Source organism: Typopeltis vanoorti, chromosome 5 (genome assembly GCF_054136105.1).
Source record: "Typopeltis vanoorti isolate ZY-2024b chromosome 5, IOZ_Tvanoo_1.0, whole genome shotgun sequence".
In the NCBI taxonomy this organism is placed as follows: Eukaryota; Metazoa; Arthropoda; class Arachnida; order Uropygi; family Thelyphonidae; genus Typopeltis; species Typopeltis vanoorti.
Window position 1 is genome coordinate 43,751,099 of NC_143553.1, and position 27,472 is coordinate 43,778,570.

Genomic DNA, 27,472 nt, shown 5'->3' on the forward strand with positions numbered 1-27,472 from the left:
AGAACACTTTTTATAAAGCAAACTACTTGATAGAATGACTTGCAATTTCACATGGATGCTTAACACAGCTGCACTAACTTAGAAAAAAAAAAAAAAAAATCTTGTCGATAGTGTTGCCATCTATGGTCAAGGCCGAGAACTTTTCAGACCACCCTCGTACCTGTACATGAATGCTAAGAATATAAGAAATAAAGGAGTCCAGTTTGTTGACCTGGCTAAAAGAGGCAGACATACTAGTAAAGTGTACAGTATTTTTAGGAAGGATAAATAGGAGAGGAGGAGGTGAAGTGTTAATGATATTGGATGACTCAAATCCAGTTACAGTTGAAACCTATGACTACAATACTAGTCACAGTCCACTGTTGTGATCAGTTGCTAGTGATGAAGAAATGCATCACCAAATAAAGATGGGTATGAAACGAGTAATCATAATGGGAGACTAAAATTATCCAAACATTGTTTTGATAATTTTATTGTCCCCCCCCACGCTGAGTCTTCAGACTCCTTGGAGGTGTCATGAGTAATAATAATAATTTAAATGTTGTTTTTATTGTGTTTATCTCTTTTCAACTGTATTGACAATGACTAGGAAACCTAGCCAAAAATTCTACAAATACTGAGTAATTTTTAACTAACAGATTTATCATTCCATTACTCTATAATTTTTATTATTATGTCATCTGCTTACGTTTCAATATTTAGTTATATAAGATCAGGTATCTATTAGATATCATATATAGATGGCACAGACTTTTGAAAACTGTTGTGTTCCAATAAGTGAGAAAACGTAGCAGTTAACATGTTAAAAGTGCGAGCTATAAAAGTTCTCATGTAATAATATTAAAAAGTGCATAATATAAACAAACTTACTATCCAGCTCTATAAATATCTGCAGCATCCAATACAACCAAATCTGCTAATCCCTCTTTTATCATTTGCATACAATTGATTTGACTGTGGCCTTTAACACAAATTAATTCTGGCTTCAGCATCTGTGCTCGAAATGCAGTCTGTGTGCAATGAAAATATTATTTTAGATCATTGATTATTAATCAACACTATTATGACAAACAAAACATACATACTTTCATAAAGAAAGCATTTAGCATGTATTCTTTCATTGGTACTAACTCAATCAACTCACTGACCACATTAAAGCAGCCTGCTTTTGTTTCAAGACACTACTATTTTTAATAATGTTTTTCATTAAGTGCTACACTGATTAAGGAATAACCGTTAAATATTCATTATTCTACTAAAGTTAGGTGTAGACACAGTTGAAAAAATTATTTAATTAAGATAGATTAGCTACAAATATTTCGATTCATGTATCAGAGATCATCAGTATTATTTTATTTTATTAGATATATAATTCTCACTCACAAAAGTTTTCAACCTATAGTACATTAGTACCATGAGTCTAAGGATTTTTTTTTACCCCTATTTTCATTAATTTTTATTATTATTATTATTTTTTTTTTTTTTTTACACTTGGAAACCCTGCTCTAGAGATTAAACAGGGAAGTTTTTCATGCCACTTCAAGCCTCCAATAATACAGTTGGAAATTAAAAATTAAACAACGAAGGTATATGGAGAATGGAATCCCTGTCTTTATATGTAATTGCAAGACAGCGAAGTAAAAATTGATACTATTAAGGTCAAATGAAGAGAGAGAGAGAGAATATGTGCTTGAGATTTAAAACAAATGAGACATATAAGCATGTGATAAAAAGTTTATATATGAGCAGCATAGTTCTTAATAATAATTTCCCAGATTATTATTATTATTATTATTACTGTTTTTTTTTTTTTTTTAAATCCCATGCACACACATTTCATTTGATGCTTATATTCAGTATTAATATGGCTATTTTGCAACCACATATAAGGAGAGATTCCATTCTCCATGTACCTTCAATGTTGTTTAATTTCCAATTGTATTACACTGATCCATGATGTTTGAATAGAAATATTTGTAAATAAGCTATCTTAATTAAATAAGTTTTTCAATTGTGTCTACTGTGTAACTTTAGTAGAATAATTCGTTAGCTGTTGCAGCATGTCCGCATTGATTTTAAAAAATTATTGATAATAATTTAAATGGAACAATTCAGTCACAGTATATTACTGAAATCATAACTTTCACCCATGTTTCATGGCAATCTTTGGCTCAAACTAAAACTGTAATGCTTTCAAATCAGACAGAATACAATAACAATGAAAAGCAAGTATGCAGTGCATTACATGGACTCAGTTTATACAATCCTTGTGTCTTCATTTTTTTAACGTACCTCTCATCCACAAAAAAAAGCTATAAACTTAGACATTCCTGCATGGGTGGGTGAAGTGTTAGATAAACAGGAAACCATTCTAACAAACATAACATTTACTGCTACTTTAAAGTAAGCATGCTTGGAAAAGAAAATCATCTGCTCCTACATTCACAAACATATCACAGCAGAAATGAACCACAGCCTGTTGAAATGATAGCTATTTCAACAACATTTGTTTAACTTCTAGTTTCTTATATAATTATGTTATTCTTACACTTCCTCATCTTCTGTCCTATTCATAACAGAAAAGACTACAAGAGCAAGGAACAATAAAAATCTCCTGGATGGCACAAAGGGAATAAGTTGGTCTTTTTATGAGTGCAGGAAAGTTGCCCACCTGCAAAATAGATAGAATGATCCTTTTATAGCTGTCATAGGATAACATTATTTTTGGATGATGTCAAGATGGTATCAGATATCGGAGGGGCAGGAGAAAAGAAAACAGAAATTACATCCGAGCAAAGGTAAGTTTTATGCACTTAACCACTTCAAAGTTAAATTTCTTTATTGCAGCTGTTGAGAGCTGTAGTGACAAAATCCTCAGCATGAAATAGAAGTTTTTTTTTGGCATACCTTGCACAGGTAGTGCAGAACTAAGGCTTGAAAGTAATTAGGAGTGGAATAGTGATGAATGCTTTCTTTTTAAAGAATTATTTCAGTTTTTAGTTAAAGCAAGTGTCTGGATCAAGAAAGCAAAATAAGTAATCAGAAACAATTACTCTCAAACACATCACTACAAATTACTAGGAAAACTTTTTTTTTATCTCCTTCCCTATAGGCAACTTGCAGATAACATTTCCTTTTCAAATATTCTCCCTTGACATATTACAGCTCAGAGTTACCAAATCGGTACAGTTAGTGACTGAATTCATGAGAATACCATCCCTTTTATATTGATGAATTACATCTGGATTGTGAAAGCTGACAAATCAGGTGCAGCAAACTTATGAATCTGTTGCATCAAACCTGTAATATCATCCTATAAACACCCTCCACACAGAGTGAAGTGGAATAAAACAAATATCACATAAGCACAATTTCAAACACGAAAGCCTACATCATGAAGAACAGCACAACCTCATAAAAAGACTAATCTTGATAGCATTGTCTACATTTCCATTTCTAAGTTCTGGGAAAATGTAATTCATAGCTGCATGTAATAATAATAATAATTACATTATAGCAATACACAAAGTCAGTAACTAACTGTATTTGAGTTGTACTTACTATCTTGCACTAGACATAATGTAGATAATCTTTTATATGAATCTACACATTTAAAGTTCATTCTATTAATGAAATAGCATGTTATTATTATTATTGAATGGTTACCCTCCTATGGAGTCTGGAAACTAATCATTGGTGACCCAAACTATCCACATAATATCTATTGTATCTCTCCTTGAACTCGGTAACAGAGACAAAGCACTTGCAACTAACCCTGGCAAACCCATTCCACTTATTAACTACTTTCCAAGTGAAAATTCTGGTCCTCTTGAATGAGAATAAGAGTGAGAGGAGTTATGAAATATATAAATGCGTGGCCAGAAAAGTTATACGAGTATTGTATGGAAAGCTAAATTAATCATGAAAAGAAACTGGCTGTGCAGTTTCTTTTCATGCTTCAATTGTCCAAGTAAAAGAAAAATTAAAGAATAACTTTAATGAATGCTGATGGTACTCTTATGTCAGAAATATGAATATTGTATGAACAGAACACTAAAATTGAAGCATGATTAAATTGATTAAACATGAATAAATGAAATGCATTAAAAATATAAATATAAAAAAAAAAGATTTAATTAAATAATAAAACTGAGATGCAGAGCAGTAATATTAAAAAAGAGAGAAGAGAATGCACTTAACTAAAGAGAGGAGTCACGAGAAGTGGCAATGTGTAAAGAGGACTCCTGATTGAGATGAGTTTATTGAAATAATTAATAGTATATGTGTACATGAGTAAGAGTTGCTATAAAAGTTGTGTGCTTACTATGTTATTAGTATGTGGGATTTTTTGTATAAGTTTATTTACAAATTCTTGGAAATTAGAGTTCAGTATAGTAACTGGCGAAGGAAAGATGGCAGATGCTTTGTCCATGCAGGAATTCAATTTCAGTTGTTTCATAAAATGTGAGATGTGCTATATGTACTCATTTGATTATATAGATAAATTGTGGATATTTTAAGGTGGTTGGAAGGAGGGTGTGTGCAAAGTGTGAGCTGAATGAGGATTTGATGAGTGCTAATATGATGATAACTAAAAGTGTTAGTAGCAAGAATGCCGCAAGGAGGATGAGTGCTCGTCTGACAGAAAAGGACGGTGTAAAAGAGCAGCGAAACATGTTAAAAAAGTTTTGAAAAAGAGAATGAGTGATCTGAGAACAATCGATGGTAAGGAAGCCGAGCATTAAAAATATAAATATAAAAAAAAAAGATTTAATTAAATAATAAAACTGAGATGCAGAGCAGTAATATTAAAAAAGAGAGAAGAGAATGCACTTAACTAAAGAGAGGAGTCACGAGAAGTGGCAATGTGTAAAGAGGACTCCTGATTGAGATGAGTTTATTGAAATAATTAATAGTATATGTGTACATGAGTAAGAGTTGCTATAAAAGTTGTGTGCTTACTATGTTATTAGTATGTGGGATTTTTTGTATAAGTTTATTTACAAATTCTTGGAAATTAGAGTTCAGTATAGTAACTGGCGAAGGAAAGATGGCAGATGCTTTGTCCATGCAGGAATTCAATTTCAGTTGTTTCATAAAATGTGAGATGTGCTATATGTACTCATTTGATTATATAGATAAATTGTGGATATTTTAAGGTGGTTGGAAGGAGGGTGTGTGCAAAGTGTGAGCTGAATGAGGATTTGATGAGTGCTAATATGATGATAACTAAAAGTGTTAGTAGCAAGAATGCCGCAAGGAGGATGAGTGCTCGTCTGACAGAAAAGGACGGTGTAAAAGAGCAGCGAAACATGTTAAAAAAGTTTTGAAAAAGAGAATGAGTGATCTGAGAACAATCGATGGTAAGGAAGACGAGCATTAAAAATATAAATATAAAAAAAAAAGATTTAATTAAATAATAAAACTGAGATGCAGAGCAGTAATATTAAAAAAGAGAGAAGAGAATGCACTTAACTAAAGAGAGGAGTCACGAGAAGTGGCAATGTGTAAAGAGGACTCCTGATTGAGATGAGTTTATTGAAATAATTAATAGTATATGTGTACATGAGTAAGAGTTGCTATAAAAGTTGTGTGCTTACTATGTTATTAGTATGTGGGATTTTTTGTATAAGTTTATTTACAAATTCTTGGAAATTAGAGTTCAGTATAGTAACTGGCGAAGGAAAGATGGCAGATGCTTTGTCCATGCAGGAATTCAATTTCAGTTGTTTCATAAAATGTGAGATGTGCTATATGTACTCATTTGATTATATAGATAAATTGTGGATATTTTAAGGTGGTTGGAAGGAGGGTGTGTGCAAAGTGTGAGCTGAATGAGGATTTGATGAGTGCTAATATGATGATAACTAAAAGTGTTAGTAGCAAGAATGCCGCAAGGAGGATGAGTGCTCGTCTGACAGAAAAGGACGGTGTAAAAGAGCAGCGAAACATGTTAAAAAAGTTTTGAAAAAGAGAATGAGTGATCTGAGAACAATCGATGGTAAGGAAGACGAAAGTGATGCGAATATGGCAGAAGTTACAAAACAAAGTGCAGTTAAAGATAAGGTGGTGAGCAGCATTGACTGCGAACAAGTGTATGACACAAGGTTCGAAAAAATTCAGGAGGATGAATGAGAGTGAAAGTGCGATGCAAGGTTTGAAAGTTCAAAAATTCGAAAGAATGAATGAGAACAAAAGCGTGATGCAAGGTTCGAAAGTTCGAAAAAAATTAATGACAGCGAAAACGTGATGCAAGATTCAAAAGATCAGTTGGTTAAGATGAGGCAAGAGATGAAATGGATGCAGAATGAAGTTAAGAGAATTCGAAATATGTATGAAGAGAATTTGTTTTCATCAAAAATGATGAAAACAAATAATGTTGGTATAAAAGAGATAACAAAGGACCTGCGAGTGGCGTATGGTGATTCAATTATTAAAGATGTACTGGATGAGAGGATGCATAAAGTATGTTTTACTGGAGGTAAAATGAGTAGAGTGATTGAGGCATTAGATATGAGAAGTAAGCAAGCAAAAAAAGTAGATAGTTGTAATAGGTACAAATGACTTGGCTGCAAAAAAAGAACACGTCAGATTGGATATCAGGAGGTTGTTGAAATGGATAAAAGAGAATAATGTGATAGGAAAGGTAGTAAGCATGTTGACCAGGTATGAATGATATGTTAGCAGAAATGTGTGAGGAGAAAGGAGTGCAGTTTGTTAATGTGTAGAATGAGTTTTAAGGAAAAATGAACTGTATAGGAGTGATGGACTGCATTTGAGTGGCTTTGGTGTGAGTCGCTTGGAGAGACTGCTGCTGGAAGGGAGAGAAGTAAGTGCAGAGACAGGAGAGACTGAAGAGATGATTGTGAATGAAGAAGTGAATGGCATAAGTATAGAGAACAGGTGCACAAGACAGACAGGGAAATAGGGAGGCTCAGGTGGACAGAGGAACACAGCATGAGAAAGGTAGATGATCCAAGAGGATGTGAATGCATGTGTAAACAAAAAAGGAAGGGGATGACCTGGGATCAAGGGAAAACAGTTGGATCTGAAGAAAGTTTGAAGATGAATAAGGAGAAAAATAAATGGCTCAAATTAAGCATGGAGAAGTCGCATCAAATAAGTGGTGTCAGTGGAACTAGCTATAGATCCTTGTTGTGTTTGTATACAAATGCTAGAAGTGTAAGAAAACAAGGCAAATGAAATGGTTGCATTAATTCAGTCTGTTCACCCAAACTTTGTTGGAATAAGTTAGACATGGTTGGATGAGGATGACATCCTGACAGAAAGAATAGAGATAGAAGGGTATGCTGTGTTTCATAAGGATAGAAAGGGAGGGGGTGAAGTGCTATTGATGGAGGAGAGGAGTTATGTCCATGTCAGATTGGATATCAGGAGGTTGTTGAAATGGATAAAAGAGAATAATGTGATAGGAAAGGTAGTAAAACCAGTAGTTTTGAGGAAGTATGGTGTGAGATAGAGGTGAATAGAATGAAATACTTAGCTGGATGCTGTTATAGACCTGGTAATGTGGATGGTAGTGGCTATGAAATGTATAATCAAATTAGCCAAGCAAATAAGAAAAGGGTGATTATTAGGGGTGTTTTAACTATGACAATACAGACTGGGATGATTAGATAGCAACTGGAAGTAAAGAAAATGAGTTTTTTTGAGTTTCTGAGGGACAACCACCTCAGACAGTATGTAACAGAGGGTATACGAGGATTGGGAGTCTTGGATGTGATCATCTCATCAGAGGATAATTATAAATGAAGTGTCAAATCACCTCCACTTGGTGAGAGTGACCTTAAAGTGATTACATGAATGGTTGCCAGCAGTGTGAGGACCTCTGTGAGAAAAGAGTATATGTGGAACTACAAGGCTGGTGATTATGAAGAGCTCAGGAGATAGCTTACAGGTGTAGCATGGAATGAGGAGTTAGCTGGAAAAGAGATCAATGCAGCTTGGGGGATATTCAAGAACTATCGAGTAGAAGAAATGTTCTAAATGTATTCCAAGGGTCAGAAGGTTAAATAAGGTAGGTGTGAAATGGATGAATGAAGAGATTAAGCATGCGATACAGAGAAAAAAGGCATTATGGAGGCAGCATAAGAGAAGTGGTAATAACCAATTCTACGAGGATTACAAAGACGACCAGGCAAAGAGGGTGACTTGGTTGATAAGGGTAGCAAAAGTAAAGTGTGAACAGAAGTTAGCTATGAAGCTAAAAAGAATCCTAGGGAGTTCTTTCAATATGTAGCCAGCAAAAAAAGAGATTATGGAAAGATGACATTGATTGGAGAAAATGGTATAAGAACAACTACTGCGGAAGATATAGTCATCATCAAATTCCTGCCATGTATCCTCAAGGGGTGTACAGGATATGATAGTACTACATGAAAAATTTACATCTTTACTAACCTCCTATCTACAATTTTCCTCCAAATCAGTCGGTTACTTGTCAAGACTCTAACATTATCAGATCTTATATTTCTATTGTCTAAGGCACTTTGTACTGTATCAATCCACCTATATCTTGGTCTTCCTCTGGGTCGTTTTCCTGCCAACCTGGCAGAGAACACTTGTCTTGTTAATCTTTCCTCATCCATTCTGTTTAAGTGGCCATACCACCTGAGATTAGCTCTGCTAATGCATTCCTGGATGCTGACCATGTCAAGTTCTTTCCTAATATTCCCGTTTTTAATATGATATTGCCATTGATGCCATCTGTTCATGCCACTAATCTTCCTCAGGACTCTCATATCTGCAGTCTCTAGTCTTTGGTCAAGTGTTTTACTTCTGCCCAGCTCTCAGATCCATAAGTTAAAACTGGTTTGAACACTGTCTTGTATACAGCTAATTTAGTGTTACTACTAATTTCTCTCTTATTCCATATGAATTTATTCAATTGACTTCCTACCATACCAGCTTTGTTGATTCTGTTGTCTATTTCCATATTTAATTTACCATCTTCACATTCTTACATGTTATTCTTTTGAATATGAAATTCAATTTTATCCTGCTCAAGACTAAATAGTGATCAATTCCAATTTCAAATCCTCTGTACACTCTGGTGTCCTGCACCAGGGAGAAAACATCACTATCAACAATAACATAGTCAATGAGACTTTTCTTATTCCTAGCCTCTTCTCTCCATGTGAATTTGTGCACATTTTTATGTTGGAATATGGTGTTAGTAATAACCAGTCCATGTCCTGAGCAGAAATCCAACAGGTATTTGCCATTATTATTAGCTTTGCTCTTTTCTCCAAATTTTCCCAAAATATTTTTGAATGTCTGACAATCACTTCCTACTCTGCTATTTAGATAGCAGAGTAGGAAGTGATTGTCAGATCCCCAACAAGGACCAACTTTTCCTTTTTCATTGTGTCAGTAGCTTTCTCTAGAGCCTCAAAAAATTCTTCCACTTCTACCTTAGTAGAGCCTTCTGTGGGACCATAGGCACAAATAAGTCTCTTTGTGCAGTTTCCCATTCTGATATTTGCCCATATCACTCTACTTGAGAATGCCTGCCATTCAAGAAGATTAGCCTCATATTTTGTGTTAAATACTATGGCTACTCCTTCTTTTCCTTGATTGTCATTGCCTGAATATAATATTTTGTATTTATTGCTCTAAAAGATTTTACCAGTTTTTATCTTTTTTGTTTCAGTCACCACCCCTATTATGTCGATCTGGTACTTATCTAATTCCTCAGCTAGCTCCATTTGTTTGCCATTCAGGTTTCTTATGTTGATAGTACCGATCTACAACTCTGGTGATGTTGATTTGGGGTGTGTTTTAGGGTTTGTTCCAGTAGCTGACTTTTCACTGTTCGCCCTAGTTCCTTGGCAAAAACAATGGGAGCCTTGTTTAACCGGGCAACGCCCCAGCCAGCATGAAATTTTGTCATGTTATACCATCATTTTGTATTTTGTTTTAAGCCAATAAGAATACAATTTGGTTGGCTAAATCCCAAATTGTCAGCCCATCCTCGTTCGTTCAGTATCCAGGTAGATACCCAACAGGGTGCACCATGAGAAGGTGAGGAATGGACATTAGGTCAGAAGCCCTGGTCGGTTCTCCGCATTCCTTTAAAGGCAATGTGGAGGTCTCCTCCCAGTTATACAGCTTTGAGCCTTAAGCAACAGTGGAGATACTTAATGAGCAGTTCATAAAGGTCTTTCATTTCTGTGAATGTGATATCATGAAGAGATTCAGAGCAGTTGGAGCGAGAGGTGTATGGGGAATTGAGCAAATTTGATGTTAATAAGGCTGTGGATCTTGATAATATATCACTACATATTCTGAAGGAATGTGCCAGGGAGTTGACATCTGCCTTGACATTTTTTAAATATGAATCTTGCACTGGGTTGAGTTCCAAAGGAATGGAAGGAAGGCAAGATTGTGCTGTGCCGCTTCATAAGTGAGGTGATAGAACTCAGGCGTCAAATTATAGGCCTATCTGTGTGTCAGGTGTTGTGGTGAAGCTGGTGAGAACCAGGATCCAGAAGTGGGTTGACAACAATGGTATTATCTTTTATGGACAGTATGGATTTGCTAAAGGGAGGTCATGTTTTAGTAATCTACTTACTGATTATAATAAGGTGATGGTTTCCTTGAACAGAGGAGAGGGATACACAGTAATATACTTAGATTTTGCAAAATCTTTTGATAGATTACAACGAACAAGTGAAAAAAAAAATTTCTATGGAGAATGCATGTTTTATCTGGGTGCAAAGATGGAGTATGAAATAGGCTGGCTGCCTATTTCAGTCTCCATATTCCATTATATAATGAAATCTTAGAATGAAACATGAGCCAAATGAAAAAGGAATATATGCAAAGTTTAGAAACCAAAGGAAGCTAGATTGGAAGAAAATACTGAGGACATGGAGAAGAAGAAAACTAAGAATAGGGCAAATAATTGCTATGGCAGTAAATAATGAAAAAACAGAAAGCTCTATTTCACATGTTCATTCTATAACATATCTCAGACTATTAGTGCAATGTAAGGCTTGAGACACAGCCTAGCATGAATGCTGAACTGTCTTATGCCTTACACTGCACTCAACAAACACAGAATTTGAACTATGATGACAATCATGATAATAAAATAATATACTAGTAATAAGCTATGAATGATAAAATTAACATGCCTAATACAAAAATATAATCAAAAAGTGTAAAAGATTGGTTATTAAACAACTGACTAGAAAAGGAATGAGAAATAGCTAAAACAAAGTTTGAATCTAAATTAGAGACCTATTAAAAATAAGGGAAGGGAGAATAAAAACATAACACATAAATGAACAAAATGTTCAATGTACACAGAGTGAATAAAAAAAACAGAAAAATAATACTGTATTGCATTTGGAAGGAGAAAAACACACATTTTTCATGTTTTATCATTAAATAAAACATTAAAATTAGAGATGGCATTTTTCAATACAGTTGTCTAGAAGGGCACTATGATTATTGCTATTATACACAATAATTCATAAACATGTCACAGACACAACCTCTTAGTTATAGTAATACCTTGACAATGTGAAAACACCACTACACCTGAATAATCAACTCTTGGTATAAAGTAGATCACAGCATGATTATCTGCAAACTGATTAGGTAACTATCTGATCTGTTATTATCAGGTTAAGGTGTGCAATCTAGCAGCTAGCCTTGGAACTACTTGACAGGTGCACATTTGAATGGGCAAGTATAAAGGTACTCTGCATAAAGTATATTGTACCAAGTATAAAGGTACCTTGCGTAGCTTTAATGCTTCCTTTAAGAATATCACATCACATCACAAGCTTATGGGAGAAGGAAAGAAACACAAGCCCAGAGATCCTGTTTTGATAAGCAAAACGTGTGCATCGGAGGGGGGGGGGGGTGAGCTTGTACAAACTGAGTGATTCTTAACTTAGTGGGCATTCACATCATCAAACTCCTAGTATGTACCCTGAACAGGACATCACAATACTTTTATATCATAAGTTTATATCATTACTAACTTCCTATCGACAATTTTCCACAATAGTCTATTTGTCAGGAAATTACAATGTATACTAAATATTAATTAAAAGAAAACTTCAATCAATACTTCCTATATTTTGGCTATGCTATGTTACATTGCCATCTTCATGGGAACATAAAAACTATGATACGTGCAGACTGGCACCACTAACAACGAGCAAATGAGGCCTAAGAGAATAACTAACATTCCCAGAGTCCTAAAGATGCCCCTAAGCAAGCTAAATTGGGTTGTCTTGGCTGTTGGGCTGATGTTCTCATGATGCAAGCTTCCCAAACTTCGGGAAGTCTCATGCACCCAAATTTGTTGAGGTTTGGAAAGTTTTTTTTAGATCTGAGGCTGATTTCATGAACAATCTTTCCTATTTATATTTGCTGCGGTGTAGTAAAATGGCTTTCTTCCATTGTATTCTGGTGGTGGGTATCCAGAGCATAGTCTGCAAGGCCAGAATTGCTATATTGGTGAAACCGGATATAGTCTTTGTGTTCAGATATCCTGATATTAGCTGTCCTGCCTGTTTGGCCATAGTAGGATAGTTTACAGCTGCAAGGGACCTGGTATACTCCAGGCAGGTCTAGGGGAAGTGGCTGGTCTTTGGTGGAAATTTAGGAAGCTTGCATCATGAGAACATCAGCCCAACAGCCAAGACAACCCAATTAAGCCCACTAGGGGGCACATTTAGGACTCTAGGAACAACGTTAGTTAATCTCTTTGGCCTCATTTGCTCGTTGTTAGTGCATGCATGCATGCACGTATCATAGTTTTATGGTCCCATGAAGATGACAATGTAACATTGCCGAAATACAGGAAGTATTGATTAAAGTTTTCTTTCAATTAATGCTTAGTATACATTATAATTTCCTCAAATAATTTAACAGTCATATATTACCAACATATAAGCTTATTAACAAGAATCCAGTATTATTAGATCTTAGATTTTGTCTTCTAAAGCATTTCTAATTGCATCAATCCACCTACATTTTGTCTGACATAACATATTGGTCTCAAAGCAGAATAAGGATATGAGACAAATATATTTTGTCTCTTAATTACACATGTTCTCTTGCTGGCTTCCCTGTTTTGTAGGATAAAAAAGTTTCTAGGAAGAAAACCTTGCCATCTCCATGTGAGCCCTTTAACATTCAGGTGAAAAGACTGTTATAAATGATTCCACATTTCTAGCATTATAGATCTGAACCTAGGTTTTTCTAGTCAAAGGTTCTATGATTCTCTAGCCACTATGATTTCTGATTATGCTCTCCAGTCATAATCAGAGTATATTCAGTTTCAGCCAAATGAGACAAAAAAATCTGGCCTCAAAGCAGAATAAGTAGACAAAATGAGAGAAATAAGTCTCAGTTTGTCAAACACTTATTTGCTCAGTCAAGTAAATATCTAATAGCTGGGTGAGCTACAGAAACGCAAAGATTAAATAATGTCAAAGGTCCAAATTAAAACCCCTGACTCAATATCTTTGTATTGAAAAGTAATATAATAGTAATAATATTGAAAAGTACAGAGCTGAAAGTAAAACAAATAAAAAAATAAAATAAAAACATCAAAGAATATATATTTTAGAAACTATTTTCTAACATTTGAATTTCTGAATGCCTATTAAATAATTTCCTTAAATGTAAAATTAATAAGTTTTTGACTTTAAACTTAATAATTAAATCGTTTAAACTTTAGCTTTTACCTTCATTTTTTGACACTTTTTCATTTCTTGTTCTGAAACCACACAGAGTTTTGCAGGTGGAACCGGACATTTCTGGAGTTTGTTGAGATAATTTTGGGCATCACCTTGTTTATAAGAAAAATATAAAATTTTTATTTATTCAGTGCAATATGCTTATGAATTAAGAAACACTACTTTGACAGTAATTTCGAATATGTGGTCTTGTGCATTTTAGTTACATGCTGTCAACTCTTAATGCATTTTCATTAATATGTTAAAGTGAGAGAGAGCTGACTATACAGGGTGTCCGAAAAAGACCTCCAGGATTTTCAATGAAATTTATTTTATGACATTTTGAAGCGGGGTGCTTAAGGGTCAAAGCTGTATAACTGAGAGGAGACCTCCACATAGCCTTTAAAGGAATGCGGAGAACCGACCAGGGCTTCTGTCCTAATGTGCAATCCTCACCTTCTCGTGGTGCACCCTGTTGGGTATCTACTTTGATACTGAACGAACGAGGATGGGCTGGCAATTTGGGATTTAGCCGACCAAATTGTATTCTTATTGGTTAAACCAAAATAAAAAATGATGGTACAACATGACAAAATTTCATGCCGGCTGGGGCGTCGCCCGGTTAAACAAGGCCCCCCCGTTGTTTTCGCCAGGGAACCAGGGCAAACAGCGAAAAGTCAGCTACTGGAACAAATCTGAAAACAAACCCCAACTCAACATCACCAGAGTTAAAGATCGGTACTATCAACGTACGAAGCCTGAATGGCAAAGAAATGGAGCTAGCTGAGGAATTAGATAAGTACCAGATCGACATAATAGGGGTGACTGAAACAAAAAAGACCAAAACTGGTGAGATCTTTCTGAGCAATAAATACAAAATGTTATATTCAGGCAATAACAATCAAGGAAAAGAAGGAGTAGCCATAGTATTCAACACAAAATACGAAGCTAATCTTCTTGAATGGCAGTCAGTCTCAAGTAGAGTAATGTGGGCAAATATGAGAATGGGGAACTGGACAATGAGACTTATTTGTGCCTATGGTCCCACAGAAGGTTCTACTAAGGTAGAAGATTCTACTAAGGTAGAAGATTCTACAGAAGGTTCGACTAAGGTAGAAGTGGAGGAATTTTTTGAGGCTTTAGAAAAAGCAACTGACACAATGAAAAAGGAAAAGTTGGTCCTTGTTGGGGATCTAAATAGTAGAGTAGGAAATGATTGTGAGACATACAAAAATATTTTGGGAAAATTCGGAGAAAAGAGCAAAGCTAATAATAATGGCAAATATCTGTTGGATTTCTGCTCAGGACATGGACTGGTTATTACTAACACCATGTTCCAACATAAAAATGTGCACAAATTCACATGGAGAGAAGAGGCTAGGAATAAGAAAAGTCTCATTGACTATGTTATTGTTGATAGTGATGTTTTCTCCCTGGTGCAGGACACCAGAGTGTACAGAGGATTTGAAATTGGAAGTGATCACTATTTAGTCTTGAGCAGGATAAAATTGAATTTCATATTGAAAAGAATAACATGTAAGAAAGTTTTAAAGCGAATAAAAGTTGAGCAGCTCTCAGATGTAAACTGTAGACTAAAATACAGAAATATTATTGAAAAGAAAATGAAAGAGTTTGAGAACAGGAATCAAACCTTGGAGATTCAGTGGCAAACTCTGAAGGAAACATTGATTGATTCTGCCAGAGAGGCATGTGGTGAGGTTGTGTGCAAAGATAAAAAAATCAGAACTCCCTGGTGGACACAGGAAGTTAAAGAGGCAGTGAAGGAAAAGAAGAAAGTTCCTGGCAAATAAGTCAGCTTTTACTCTTACAGAATACAGAGACAAATGTAAGAAAGCTAAACAGTGTGTAAAACTAGCTAAACAAAAGTCATGGGAGGACTTTGGCAAGAATATAGAAAATAAATATCAAGAAGGTGGCAAAATCTTCTGGAGGTTGTTGAAGAAGCTTAGGAATGGAGGAAAGAGTGCTGTAAAAGGAATTAGAGATGATAAAGGTGAAATGAAAACAGGAGAAAAAGATATCCTTGAAGTATGGAGTAATTACTTTGAAAAACTGCTAAATGAAACAAGCAGTGATGACAGCACAGTGATAAAAAACACTGACCAGGCATGCAGTCAGGAATACATATCCATACTTGAAGTAGAAAAAGCCATCAAAGGCTTGAAATGTGGAAAGGCAGCAGGAGTAGATGATATTCGACCAGAAATGCTGAAGTATGGTGGTATAAGAGTCTTACAGTGGCTGCACTGCATAGTTCAGAAAGCCTGGACAGAGGGACGAATTCCCGATGATTGGAGTAGAGCTCTCATAGTACCCATATATAAAAAGGGAAATAAAACTGAATGTGAGGATTACAGAGGTATTTCCCTACTGAGTGTTCCTGGCAAGATCAATGCAAGTATACTTGAGAAACGGTTGAGAAGAATTGTGGAAGAAAAGCTTGGTGAAGAACAAGCTGGATTCAGGCCAAATAGAGGCTGTCAGGATCAGATCTTCACTTTACGACAAATAGTCAAGAAAGCATGGGAATATAACAAAGATCTGTATTTAAGTTTTGTCGATTTGGAAAAGGCATATGACAAGGTGCCAAGAGAGAAGCTATTCAATACGCTGCAGTTATATGGTGTCAATGGGGCATTATATCAAGCAATACTTAGTCTTTATTTGAGTTGTGAGTCAGCAGTTAGAATTGAAGGAAGTACAGGAAGATGGTTTAATGTTAAATCTGGTGTGAGACAAGGATGTACATTATCCCCTCTGTTATTCATTATCTATATGGATCACATTATGAAGGAATGTGGTATTAAACCTGATATCAAAATTGGAGATGTTAATGCCAGCTCTTTGCTTTATGCGGATGATGTTATACTTCTAAATAAATCCGCTACAAGTCTGCAAGATTTTCTGACTAAATTGAATAGCTGTTGTAATAGATATGGTATGAAGGTCAGCAATAAAAAGACAAAGACAATGAAAATAGGCAGAATCATTGAAAATGTCAACTGTGTTGTGAATGGAGAACCTGTGGAACAAGTAAAACATTTCAGCTACTTAGGCACAATTTTTACTGAAGATGGTAATCTAAATATAGAAATAGACAACAGAATCAGCAAAGCTGGTATCGTGGGAAGTCAATTGAATAAATTCATATGGAATAAGAAAGAAATTAGTCGGAACACTAAATTAGCTGTATACAAGACTGTGTTCAAACCAATTGTAACTTATGGATCTGAGAGCTGGGTCAGAAGTAAAACACTTGACCAAAGACTAGAGACCGCAGATATGAGAGTCCTGAGAAAGACGTGAACAGATGGCATCAATGGCAATATCATATTAAAAATGAGGATATTAGGAAAGAACTTGACATTGTCAGCATCCAGGAATGCGTTAGCAGAGCTAATCTCAGATGGTATGGTCACTTAAATAGAATGGGAGAGGAAAGATTAGCAAAACAAGTGTTCTCTGCCAGGTTGGCAGGAAAACGACCCAGAGGAAGACCAAGATATAGGTGGATTGATACGGTACAAAGTGCTTTAGACGATAGAAATATAAGATCTGATAATGTTGGAGTCTTGACAAGTAACAGACTGATTTGGAGGAAAATTGTAGATAGGAAGTTAGTAATGATGTAATTTTTTCATGTAGTACTGTCATATCCTGTACACCTGTTGAGGTTACATGGCAGGAATTTGATGATGATGACATTTTGAAGCAGAAATGTAGGTAGCATATATTATCAAAGTACAATGTCAAAAGTTTGATTACCTCTTAGTGTAACTCAATGTGTGCACCATTACAGCCATACAGACATCAAGCCAGAATTCTACCTAAGACTACACTTGGGTACACATATCCATAGGAATTGCTTCTATGGTTGCTGTTATTCTATGACACAGGTGGGCAAGGGACTGGATTTTTTCCTTGATACACAATGTCTTCCACACAGCCCCAAAAGAAGAAATCCATTGGAATCACATCAGGCCAAGCAATGGGACCCCCTCTGCCTATCCATTTTCCTGGAAATCAGTTGTTGAGCACAGTCTGCACAACTGCTGCATAATGTGGCAGGGCCCCCATCCTATTGGAAAATGAGATTCCCCACATTCTGAATCTGTTGAAACACAAAATTATCTAACATATCCAGGTATGCCACACTCATAATTGTTTCCTCGTAGAAAAAAAAAATGACCCAACAATGTGATCATCCATGATATCGCACCAGACAATGACTTTTGGACTGTTACAGATGAACTCCACAAGTTCTTGTGGATTTCCTGATGATGCACATGAAATGCTGCCTCATCAGAAAATAAAATGCTCTGGAAGTAGTTGTCATGTTCAGCAATGAGGTCTAACATGGTAGTCAAAAACTGAACTCTTTGTTGCCTATCAGCCTGCTGATAGGCAACAAAGACTGCAGCTTGTTCATACATGTGATGAACAAGTTGCAGTTTATAAGCACGAAGTTTCAATCACTTGTAAATGTCATGCATTGTACTTTTAGGAAGGTTTAAGTGACAACTCGCACTATGAACTGAATGTTTCAGGCTATGCTGAAAAGACAGTCGAATTCATTCCACACCTTGGATGCTTTTGTCACTCAGAGCATTCCTACCATATTCCTGCCTGAACTTATGTTGGACAGTGTCACTGACTTCATTTCTGCGAATCATAACACACACACACACACACACACACACACACACACACACACACACACTATGCTTTCTCATGTGGCGATGTCATTACTGCAGCACAGCACATCTGCACAGCTATCTAGTTTGTCAGCATCTATAGGCACTGCTATTGGGTAAACATCTCAACAACAATTGAATATTGTTGCTTCACAAAAATGCCCAAAACACCATTGTATGGTGGTCCAAATAGAAAAAACTTAAGTTAGAAACCAGAGTTGTTTTTTGGACACTCTGTATTTCATTATAATTTCAGATAAAAACAAAATTAAATTGTTTATAATGCTGATTTTATTGAAAATAGATTCAGAGCTTAAAGGTTTTCTTTAAGTTAATGTATTATAAAATATATATAAAGAATAATTTAAAACACCCATAAATCCATAATTTAAAATATGCCATAAAACAGAAGATTCATAATTTAGACTTCTGGTCACTATTGCATTCTATCTCGTTTATTTCTGTATTTGTGTTACAAGTTGTTTTATAATAACATCCAGAACAAGATACCCACAGATCATTTAATTTTTCTAGTTACTGTGTATGTACTCAGTGTTATATAGAAAGAGCTGTAGTTTATTTATACCATTTCTCCAATATTTCTGTTGAGCATGCATTGAACTTTTTGCTTTTTACAAGATAGCATATTAGTGACACAGGAAGTCTTAAGAGTTACAGGTGTGTGGGAAAATCTAAGGTAAAGGGGAAGGAAATAGTTTCCCTTCTGGTACTTATATTTGTTCTGCTGAAACAAATTGGTGAAGGAATAACACATAGTTGACAGACTTGGTATACTATTTATACAGAATTAACTACGAGGGTGGTCGGAAAAGTTCTCAGCCTAGACCATAGATGCTCACACTATCAGCAAGATTTTTTTTTTCTAAGTTGGTACATCTGTCATAAGCAACCATGTGAAATTGCAAGTTTTTGATATACAACTGTCTTGATATACAGCTAATTTAGTGTTCAGTATTTGGTCAAGTGTTTTATTTCTAACCCAGCTCTCTGATCCATACATTAAATTTGGTTTTAACACTGTCTTGTATACAGCTAATTTAGTGTTTTGACTAATTTCTCTCCTATTCCATATAAATTTATTCAGTTGACTTCCTACCATACAGGCTTTGTTGATTCTATAGTCTACTTCCATTTTTAATTTACCATTTTCACTTAAAATTGTGCCTAAGTAGCTAAAATGTTTTACTTGTTCTATAGGTTCTCCATTCACGATACAGTTGATATTTTCAATGTTTCTGTCTATTCTCATTGTATTGTCTTCTTCATACGAATTTAATTACAACGGTCATTCAATTTAGTCAGGGAATCTTGCAGACTTGTATTGGATTTATTTCAAAGTATAACATCATCTGCAAAAAGTAAAGAGCTGAGATCAACATCATTAATTTTGATATCAGGTTTCATATGACTTTTCTTTATAATGTGATCCATGTAGATAATGTACATCCTTGTCTGACAGGAGATTTAACATAAAACCATCTTCCTATACTTCCTTCAATTCTAACTTAAAACTTAAATAAAGACTTAGGATTGCTTGATATAATGTCCAATTGACACAATATAACTGTAGCATTTTTAATAGCTTTTCTCATTTCGCCATGTCATATGCCTTTTGCAGGTCTACAAAACTTAAATACAGATCTTTGTTATATTCCCATGATTTCTCAACTATTTCTTGTGAAGTAAAAATCTTATCCTGACAGCCTCTATTTGGCTTGAATCCAGCTTGTTCTTCACCAAGCTTCCCTTCCACAATCCTTCTCAATTGTTTCTCAAGTATACTTCCATTTCTTTGCCATTCAGGCTTCGTATGTTGATAGTACCAATCTTGAACTCTGGTGATGTTGATTTGGGATGTATTTCAGGATATGTTCCAGTAGCTGAATTTTTGTTGTTCACCCTAGTTCCCTGGTAAAAACAATGGGGGGGGGGGGACCTTGTTTAACCAGGCGATGCCCAGCCGGCATGAAATTCTTCATGCTGTACCATTATTTTACATTGTGGTTTAACAATGCCTGCTTTGTCTTTGGTTTAAAATCTTATAATCCAGCACTCAATATATATTCTAACTGGAGCAGTCGTAAAACAAATAAATTTGTTAGAATATAAAGTCTGAAAAATAGAGATGGTGGCAGCTGACCATTTATGATCATTCACGAATTATACATAAAGAAAACAAAGACAAAGCAAGGGTAATAGAAAAACATAACATAAATACAGGATGATTCAAAAGGACGGACTAAATTTCGTATGGCTATATTTCCTGAACTATACATTGTATGTGAATGATCTACGTAACATTTGAAAGAGGGGGGGCCTAAAGTTTGAAATACTACCGCTAGAGCACTTGCCTAGTGCACAGCAGCGTCAGTTGCGAGCAAAATGACTACTATGCATCACAAAATTTTTTACGTTTGTGAGCTGATTAAAACTGAGTCTGCGACTGTGGTGCAACATGCATTTCGTTGTCGTTTCAACATTAAACCTCCAACGAGGAAGAGCATTTGTCGTTAGAATTATCAATTTAAGTAAACAGGCTGTCTGTGTAAGGGAAAAAGTTTGGGCAGACCATGTGTATCGGAGGAGAACGTGAGATGAATTCAACAAACTTTTCAATGGCTGGAGGGGGGGGCACTTTGAACATCTATAAACTTTATTGTGAGTATAATCAAATATACTTTACATCATATTTGTGATTAGTTCAATGTTTAATATATAGACTTACAAAACTGAGTCTATCTTTTTGAATCACCCTGTATAACAAATGGCACATTTGTTATACAGAGTGATTTGTCAACAGGATAAAGTCCACGAATGACAAGAATAAAGTCCAAAAAAACAAGAATAAAATTAATATTGGATTGGGATAGTTTTGACATCAGCATCAGTGTATTGTGCGAAAGGTTTGTGGTGTAAGTAATTACGGATACAGAAAGATTGTGATACTTTGATAGATACTAATATAATAGAAGACAGTCTTTAGAACTCTAAATCCGAACCATGTAATTCCGATGTTTTCAGGAGAAGATCATAAAAATCTAGAATCTTATTTCAATGTTGCGGAAAAACTTAGAGATAGGAAAATGGTCGGATTTTCACTTACTGATAATTCTTAGAAATAAATTAATGGGCAGGGCTAAGACATTCTTAAATACTTTGCCTATCTTGCAAGATATGACAGATTATGCTAAATTTAGAAGTACATTAATAGCAGAATATTCTAAAGTAAGAGATGTAAGTTCGAATTTATGGAAATTGCATGAATGCTTTCAGGAAAATAAAGAAACCTTATTACAATTTCTACAATAGATTATTATGCATAGCCAATAAGTTAAGTGTCTCAAAAGATGAACGGTCACACCTATAATGGTCTATATTCCATCAATTCAGACTAGGTTTGAAGTATGAATTGAAAGAGGTGGCATACAAGAAAAAATATTAAGAGTCTAGATGAAAAACTAAGTCAGCAAATTTTCTAGAGATAGAATCACTAAAGGAATACATTAAGAAAGAAGTAGAGAAACAACAAAAACCGATACTAAAAGGACAACAGAGACTAATCAAAATGTTAGAAGAGCTCAAAGGAAATAACTCTTGCAATGCATCGAATAAATCATCTAGTGAAACTATGAGTAGGGAAAGAGTTCTGCCTAAATGCCGCAACTGTAACAAAATAGGTATATAAATAAGTATTGTCATCATCATCATACGTATCAAGGATTTAGGCCTAGTATGGCCTGTTCCGGCCTTAGAAGTCATCGTTGAATCGTTTAAGAGGACGTCCTGGTTTTCTTTTTCCTAATGGCTTGTACTTTAAGGCTTGTTTTGGTAATCTTTCTGTTTTCATTCTTTGAATGTGTTCCATCCATCTATGTTTATATTTTTTAATTTTTTCAATTACTGGTTCTTGGTTTAATTCTTTCATAATATCTTCGTTTCTTTTGTGATCAAATAGGTATTGTTATACATGAAAAAGGTTAGATTATAAGGAAAGAAAGTATGACTCAAATATTGTGTTAGTAAATAGTGACTTACCAAATAATCAAACTAGCAGATTTAATTGCAACTAGTGTAGTCAACTCAGTACTGCTGAAATAGCACATAAAAGGCCTTTAACAGTCATACAAGATCTTGTAAAAATAATCATAATTAAAATTCTGAATATTTTTACGTATTGTTTATGTTAAAATTATTTTTGTTTTCATAACACACATTGTCGGCACTTGCGATGTGCCCATTATGGAAATTGTTTTGTCAAAAGTGATAAGTAAAGAAGTTAAAAATCTAATGTACTTAACAGATTTGAATAGTTGTATTACTTTAAACAAATTTATTATGGTTTGAAATATAAAGTTTTGTGTTTTATGAGGACATTCTCTTATTGCTAATGGAGACAGCGTGTCAACCATTATTAATGCCTAACTTTCTCGCTTGCCACTTTCATGGAGTGCGCATGCTTGCCGAGAACTTTGATGAAAGATTGACAGCTGACAAGAAAGCGTTCGGTATCTGGGTAACGGTTGTAAACAAGATAACGTTCGGAAGGAATTTAGAATACAGGCCGGCGGATTTTTTAGGTTCAGAGGAACTTAAGTTTTTTTAAGTGACAGTCGGAAGAAAATTAATAGTATATTCCGAAAAAGGAATCGCGGAACTATTAAGTTTCAAAGTTGAATAAGTATTGATGAATATTTTTAGGTTCAGAGGAACTTAAGTTTTTTTAAGTGACAGTCGGAAGAAAATTAATAGTATATTCCGAAAAAGGAATTGCGGAACTATTAAGTTTCAAAGTTGAATAAGTATTGATGAATAAAAGGAAAATATTGCTATATGTGTTTTAAACGGAATATTGGAGGAAACACTAATTGAAAGTATAGTAAATTCCGAAAAGGGAATCGTAGAACTGTAAGTTTTTTTTTTTTTTTTTATTGGAAGAGTTAAGACTGTCAATAAGCATTTAGTGAATAAAAGAAGAATTTGTTATTTACGTTCTAAAGGAATGTTCGAGAAACTCTGATTAGGAAGTTTCATCTGTATTAAGGACGCCGGATCTGACTATTATTTCTACTGAAGAAAAGAGATGGAATTAAGTTCGGAAGAATTAATGTGTGCTACGTAAGTGATGAGAAAGGATCCTGTAAAAATGAAGAATAGAGTCATATCTATTGAAAAGGGCCTTGACAGAGAAAGAAACTGGCTATGAACATTTTGTGATTGTGCAAACAAAGTGTTTAGTCTAGTCTTAAGTGTAAGTTTATTTTTAAAAGGCCTTGGATCCAATTAATTTGTAGTTAGTTATGTAAAGTTGTTTGAAGTGTATATATATTGTTTTTGATTTATTAAATGTGCTTATTTTGTATTTTGGTCTTGAGTCGGTGATTATTTGGATTCTGAAAGAAAGAGTTAAGATCATTGCACCAATTGGAGCGAACCCTTGTGCATATAAAAAATATATAGGTACACTCAGAATTAAAAAAATAATTGTTAGAAACAGAGATCATTCTCTATGTAGGATTAATATTAAGATATAATATCTATGAATACTCTATCTATATAAAAATCCACCAATTATTAACAATCTGATTGAGAATATGCCTTGTGAGATTCTGTTGGATACAGGGCACAGGTCTCAGTAATGTCTTAGTCACTCTATGACAAAATTAGAAACCTAATTCCTGAAGACATTGTTAAATTAAGTGAACCAATCAGGTGACAGGCATCTCTGAAACTGAGATTTACACAAAGAAAATGAATGTGTTGCTTAACATTCCATGTTTTCCCTTAAACATTTCTCAAGAGTTGATTATTCTCCCTGAAACTCTGCTCAATATATAGTCTAACTGGTGCAGCCGTAAAACAAATAAATTTGTTAGACTATAAAACGTGGGAAATAGGATATAGTTAAGGCAGTCGACCATTTACATCCATTCCCGAATATTAAATAAAGAAAACAAAGACAAAGCAGTGTAATATAAAAAACAGAATGTAGTTATAACAATATCATTAACAGCACATACCCTCCTCTTCCACCCTGTCTATCTTTCCAAAATACTGTACCCTCTACACTCGATACCAGTTCGTATGTCTGCTTCCAATAGCCAGGTCTCACTAATGCCTACAATCCGAGTTTCCAATGTCCAATGTACTGACCAAGGCAACAAACCCCACCCCTTTGTTTCTGATACCCCCTAGCATTTGTACTGACATCAGCTACCTGCATGCTTTTTTTGTATACTTTTGTCTGTAATCTGCATAACACAGTTGGACAACTTGCAGATCTCAGTCCTTATCTACTGTCTTCATGCAGACATCTTTGCACTTGCTTGGTAAGTCCAAACTGGACAAGCACAAAATTGTTCTCTTCTCAAAAATTTCCATGATAATGCTCATTTCCATCATTAACACAGTTACATAACATTGTCACTCTTACACATTTTACAGATTTACAAAGTTAAAATCCAAAGTTGTCTACCATAGGTAGATTTAAAATACTGACGATAGGAAAAAAGGCCTCAGGACTTAAAAACATACATAGAGAAGCACAATCAAATATGAAATTTCTAAGCTGTGTAGTAAAATCATCCGGGTTAAAACAGTCAGGGTTCATTAAAGTACTGAATGTAAATTTGAATACCTATCTGATAAAACTAATGAAGATTATAGAAGATTCACTAAAGAAAATGCATGAATAATCACCTTTTTTATTCCTTCCCTCCTCTTTTATCTTGCAGTGTCGAGGACTTTTCTGCATTTAACTGCTACTGTATTGAGGATAAGGTGGTTAGCCCTATGCCTCCCAGTGTGTCCCATGTATGTATGTAGAACCATGTACTCACTCACAGGGCCAGTTTACCTGTTCTGGGGGGATGAAAAACCTGATTTGCCAGGTGAAAAAAAGAAACCCTACCTTTGTATGAGACCGGCTAACTCACCTTTAGTCGAAAGAGACCAGATAAAAAGTTCGATTCCTGTCAGTGACATGACAGGAATTGAACCCAGGTTTTTCCAACCAAAAAGTTTCGTCTATACTGACTGAGCTACGGAGGCTCTTAAGAAAATATGTTTCGTCACAAAATATTTAATAAGAGTAGAATAAACTTATGAGACTACAAAACATATTTCAAAGACACCCTGGATAATTATTTATAGAGCAATAACTTAAGAGCATCTGTTTGACATAGCATAAGGTAAACCTTAAAAAGACAACACACACAAACACATACACAAACTCCAGGTTTCAAAGGCATTAATTTTAAATATCCTGTCTGTTCCGATACCAGTGCAGCATGATCACTGCTAACTTGCATCACATTTCATACTTATTACAGATATGTAATTTCATTTTGCTATTTGCATACTGACTCAATTAATAAAAATGGAATTTATATAAATATCCTTGATTAGTATACAGACCCAAGTATCCAGTAAATGTTTGCTGATAAGCATCTATAGGTACTAATGCAGTAGTTGTATCTTGAAACAGAAGATTGGCATATGTGCCATAACGTTCACTCTTGCCAAATAACTGAAAGGTGCTCTCCTCCAAATTATTTAAGTCGAATACATCCTTGCCTGAAACAAATTGAGTATTGCGATTATATACTGATTGATTTGAATATGATGAATTCATAGTATTTCTCCAATTCCAACCCATGTTTCTACTCATGTCTGCTTGATGACCAAATAAATCAGATGCTTTCTGTAAAAAAATAAAAAAAATTCTATATTAAAAGTAATAAATAATATAGTAATAATCAATACTATTCAAAAGGAATATTTGTTTAAATAATAAAGTAACATGTAAAAACCACAGTGGTATCTTTAATAAGTAAAAGGACAGATATTTCGTACTAAAATATATTATATATTTTAGTATGAAATATAAGGAATAGGAATATATAAGTATTATTAATACTTATACAGGGTGTCCCAAAATTCACGCAAGAAGTAATTTTGATAGAAAACACATGTTTTTAATTAAAAATTGTAATTTCTTATTGATTCATAAAGTATACAGTATAGGGTTATGCATGGAATAGCATATCGGGTAAATGGCCTCCACGGCTTTGCTGGCACATACGGACTCTTTTGTCGAAATTTTCCATGACCGTTTTGCATAAATGTGGCTGAATTTCATTGATACAGCGCTCAATTTCCTCCTTCAAGGCATGGGTGGTCGTGGGCTTGTTGGCATAAACCTTAGACTTCAAAAAACCCCAAAGAAAAAAGTCCAATGCCGTTAAGTCATATGATCTGGGCAGCCAATTCTGATCACCAAAACGGGAAATTACACGACCAAGAAATGACTTATGCAGTAATTGAATTGTTTCTTGGGCTGTATGGCATGTGGCACCGTCTTGTTGAAACCACTTGTCGTCCACATCCATATCTTGCAATTTAGGCACAAAAAACTAAATTATCATGTCGCGATAGTGAGCACCATTAAGTGTTATTGCCTTACCAGCCACATTTTCAAAGAAGAATGGACCAATGATGCCTCCAGCCCCAAATCCGCACCAAACAGTGACACGTTGTGGATGCATTTGTTTCTCAACAATCACTCGTGGATTTTCTGAACCTCAAATGCGACAATTTTGTCGCTTAACGAAGCCATCAGGATGAAAACGAGCCTCATCGCTGAAGATGATTTTGTTCGAAAAATAAGCATCCACTTGTTGTTCCATAATCCATTCAATGAACTCTCTTCTCTGTGTGTGTGGTCAGTAGGCTTCAGTTCTTGAGTCAATTGAACTTTGTAAGCATAAAAATGCAAATCTTTCATGAGAATACGCTGTAGAGAGCTTCTCGAAATGCCCAATTCAAGACCACGGTGCCAAATTGATGTTCCTGGACTCTCAGCAACACTCTCACAAACTGCTTCGATGTTTTCTGTTGAACGACTTGTTGAAGGACGGCCAGAATGTATAAGATCACTAATTGATCCAGTTTCCTTGGATTTTTTAATTAATCTTCTCACAGTTGATGAAGTTAAATCACTATTCCGACCATATT

General features: G+C 35.0%; 1 protein-coding gene across 1 annotated transcript in view; it reads right to left on the reverse strand.

Annotated features, from left to right (window-relative positions):
* Positions 1–27,472, reverse strand: part of Tsf2 (transferrin 2) — a 174,784-nt gene that overhangs the window by 34,871 nt on the left and 112,441 nt on the right. Inside the window, exons 5-7 of the mRNA XM_090392385.1 lie at positions 25,874–26,159; positions 13,734–13,837; positions 871–1,010 (exon numbers count right to left, since the gene is read on the reverse strand). Coding sequence (XP_090248511.1) covers positions 871–1,010; positions 13,734–13,837; positions 25,874–26,159 — 530 coding nt within the window. The remainder of the gene's footprint in view (positions 1–870; positions 1,011–13,733; positions 13,838–25,873; positions 26,160–27,472) is intronic.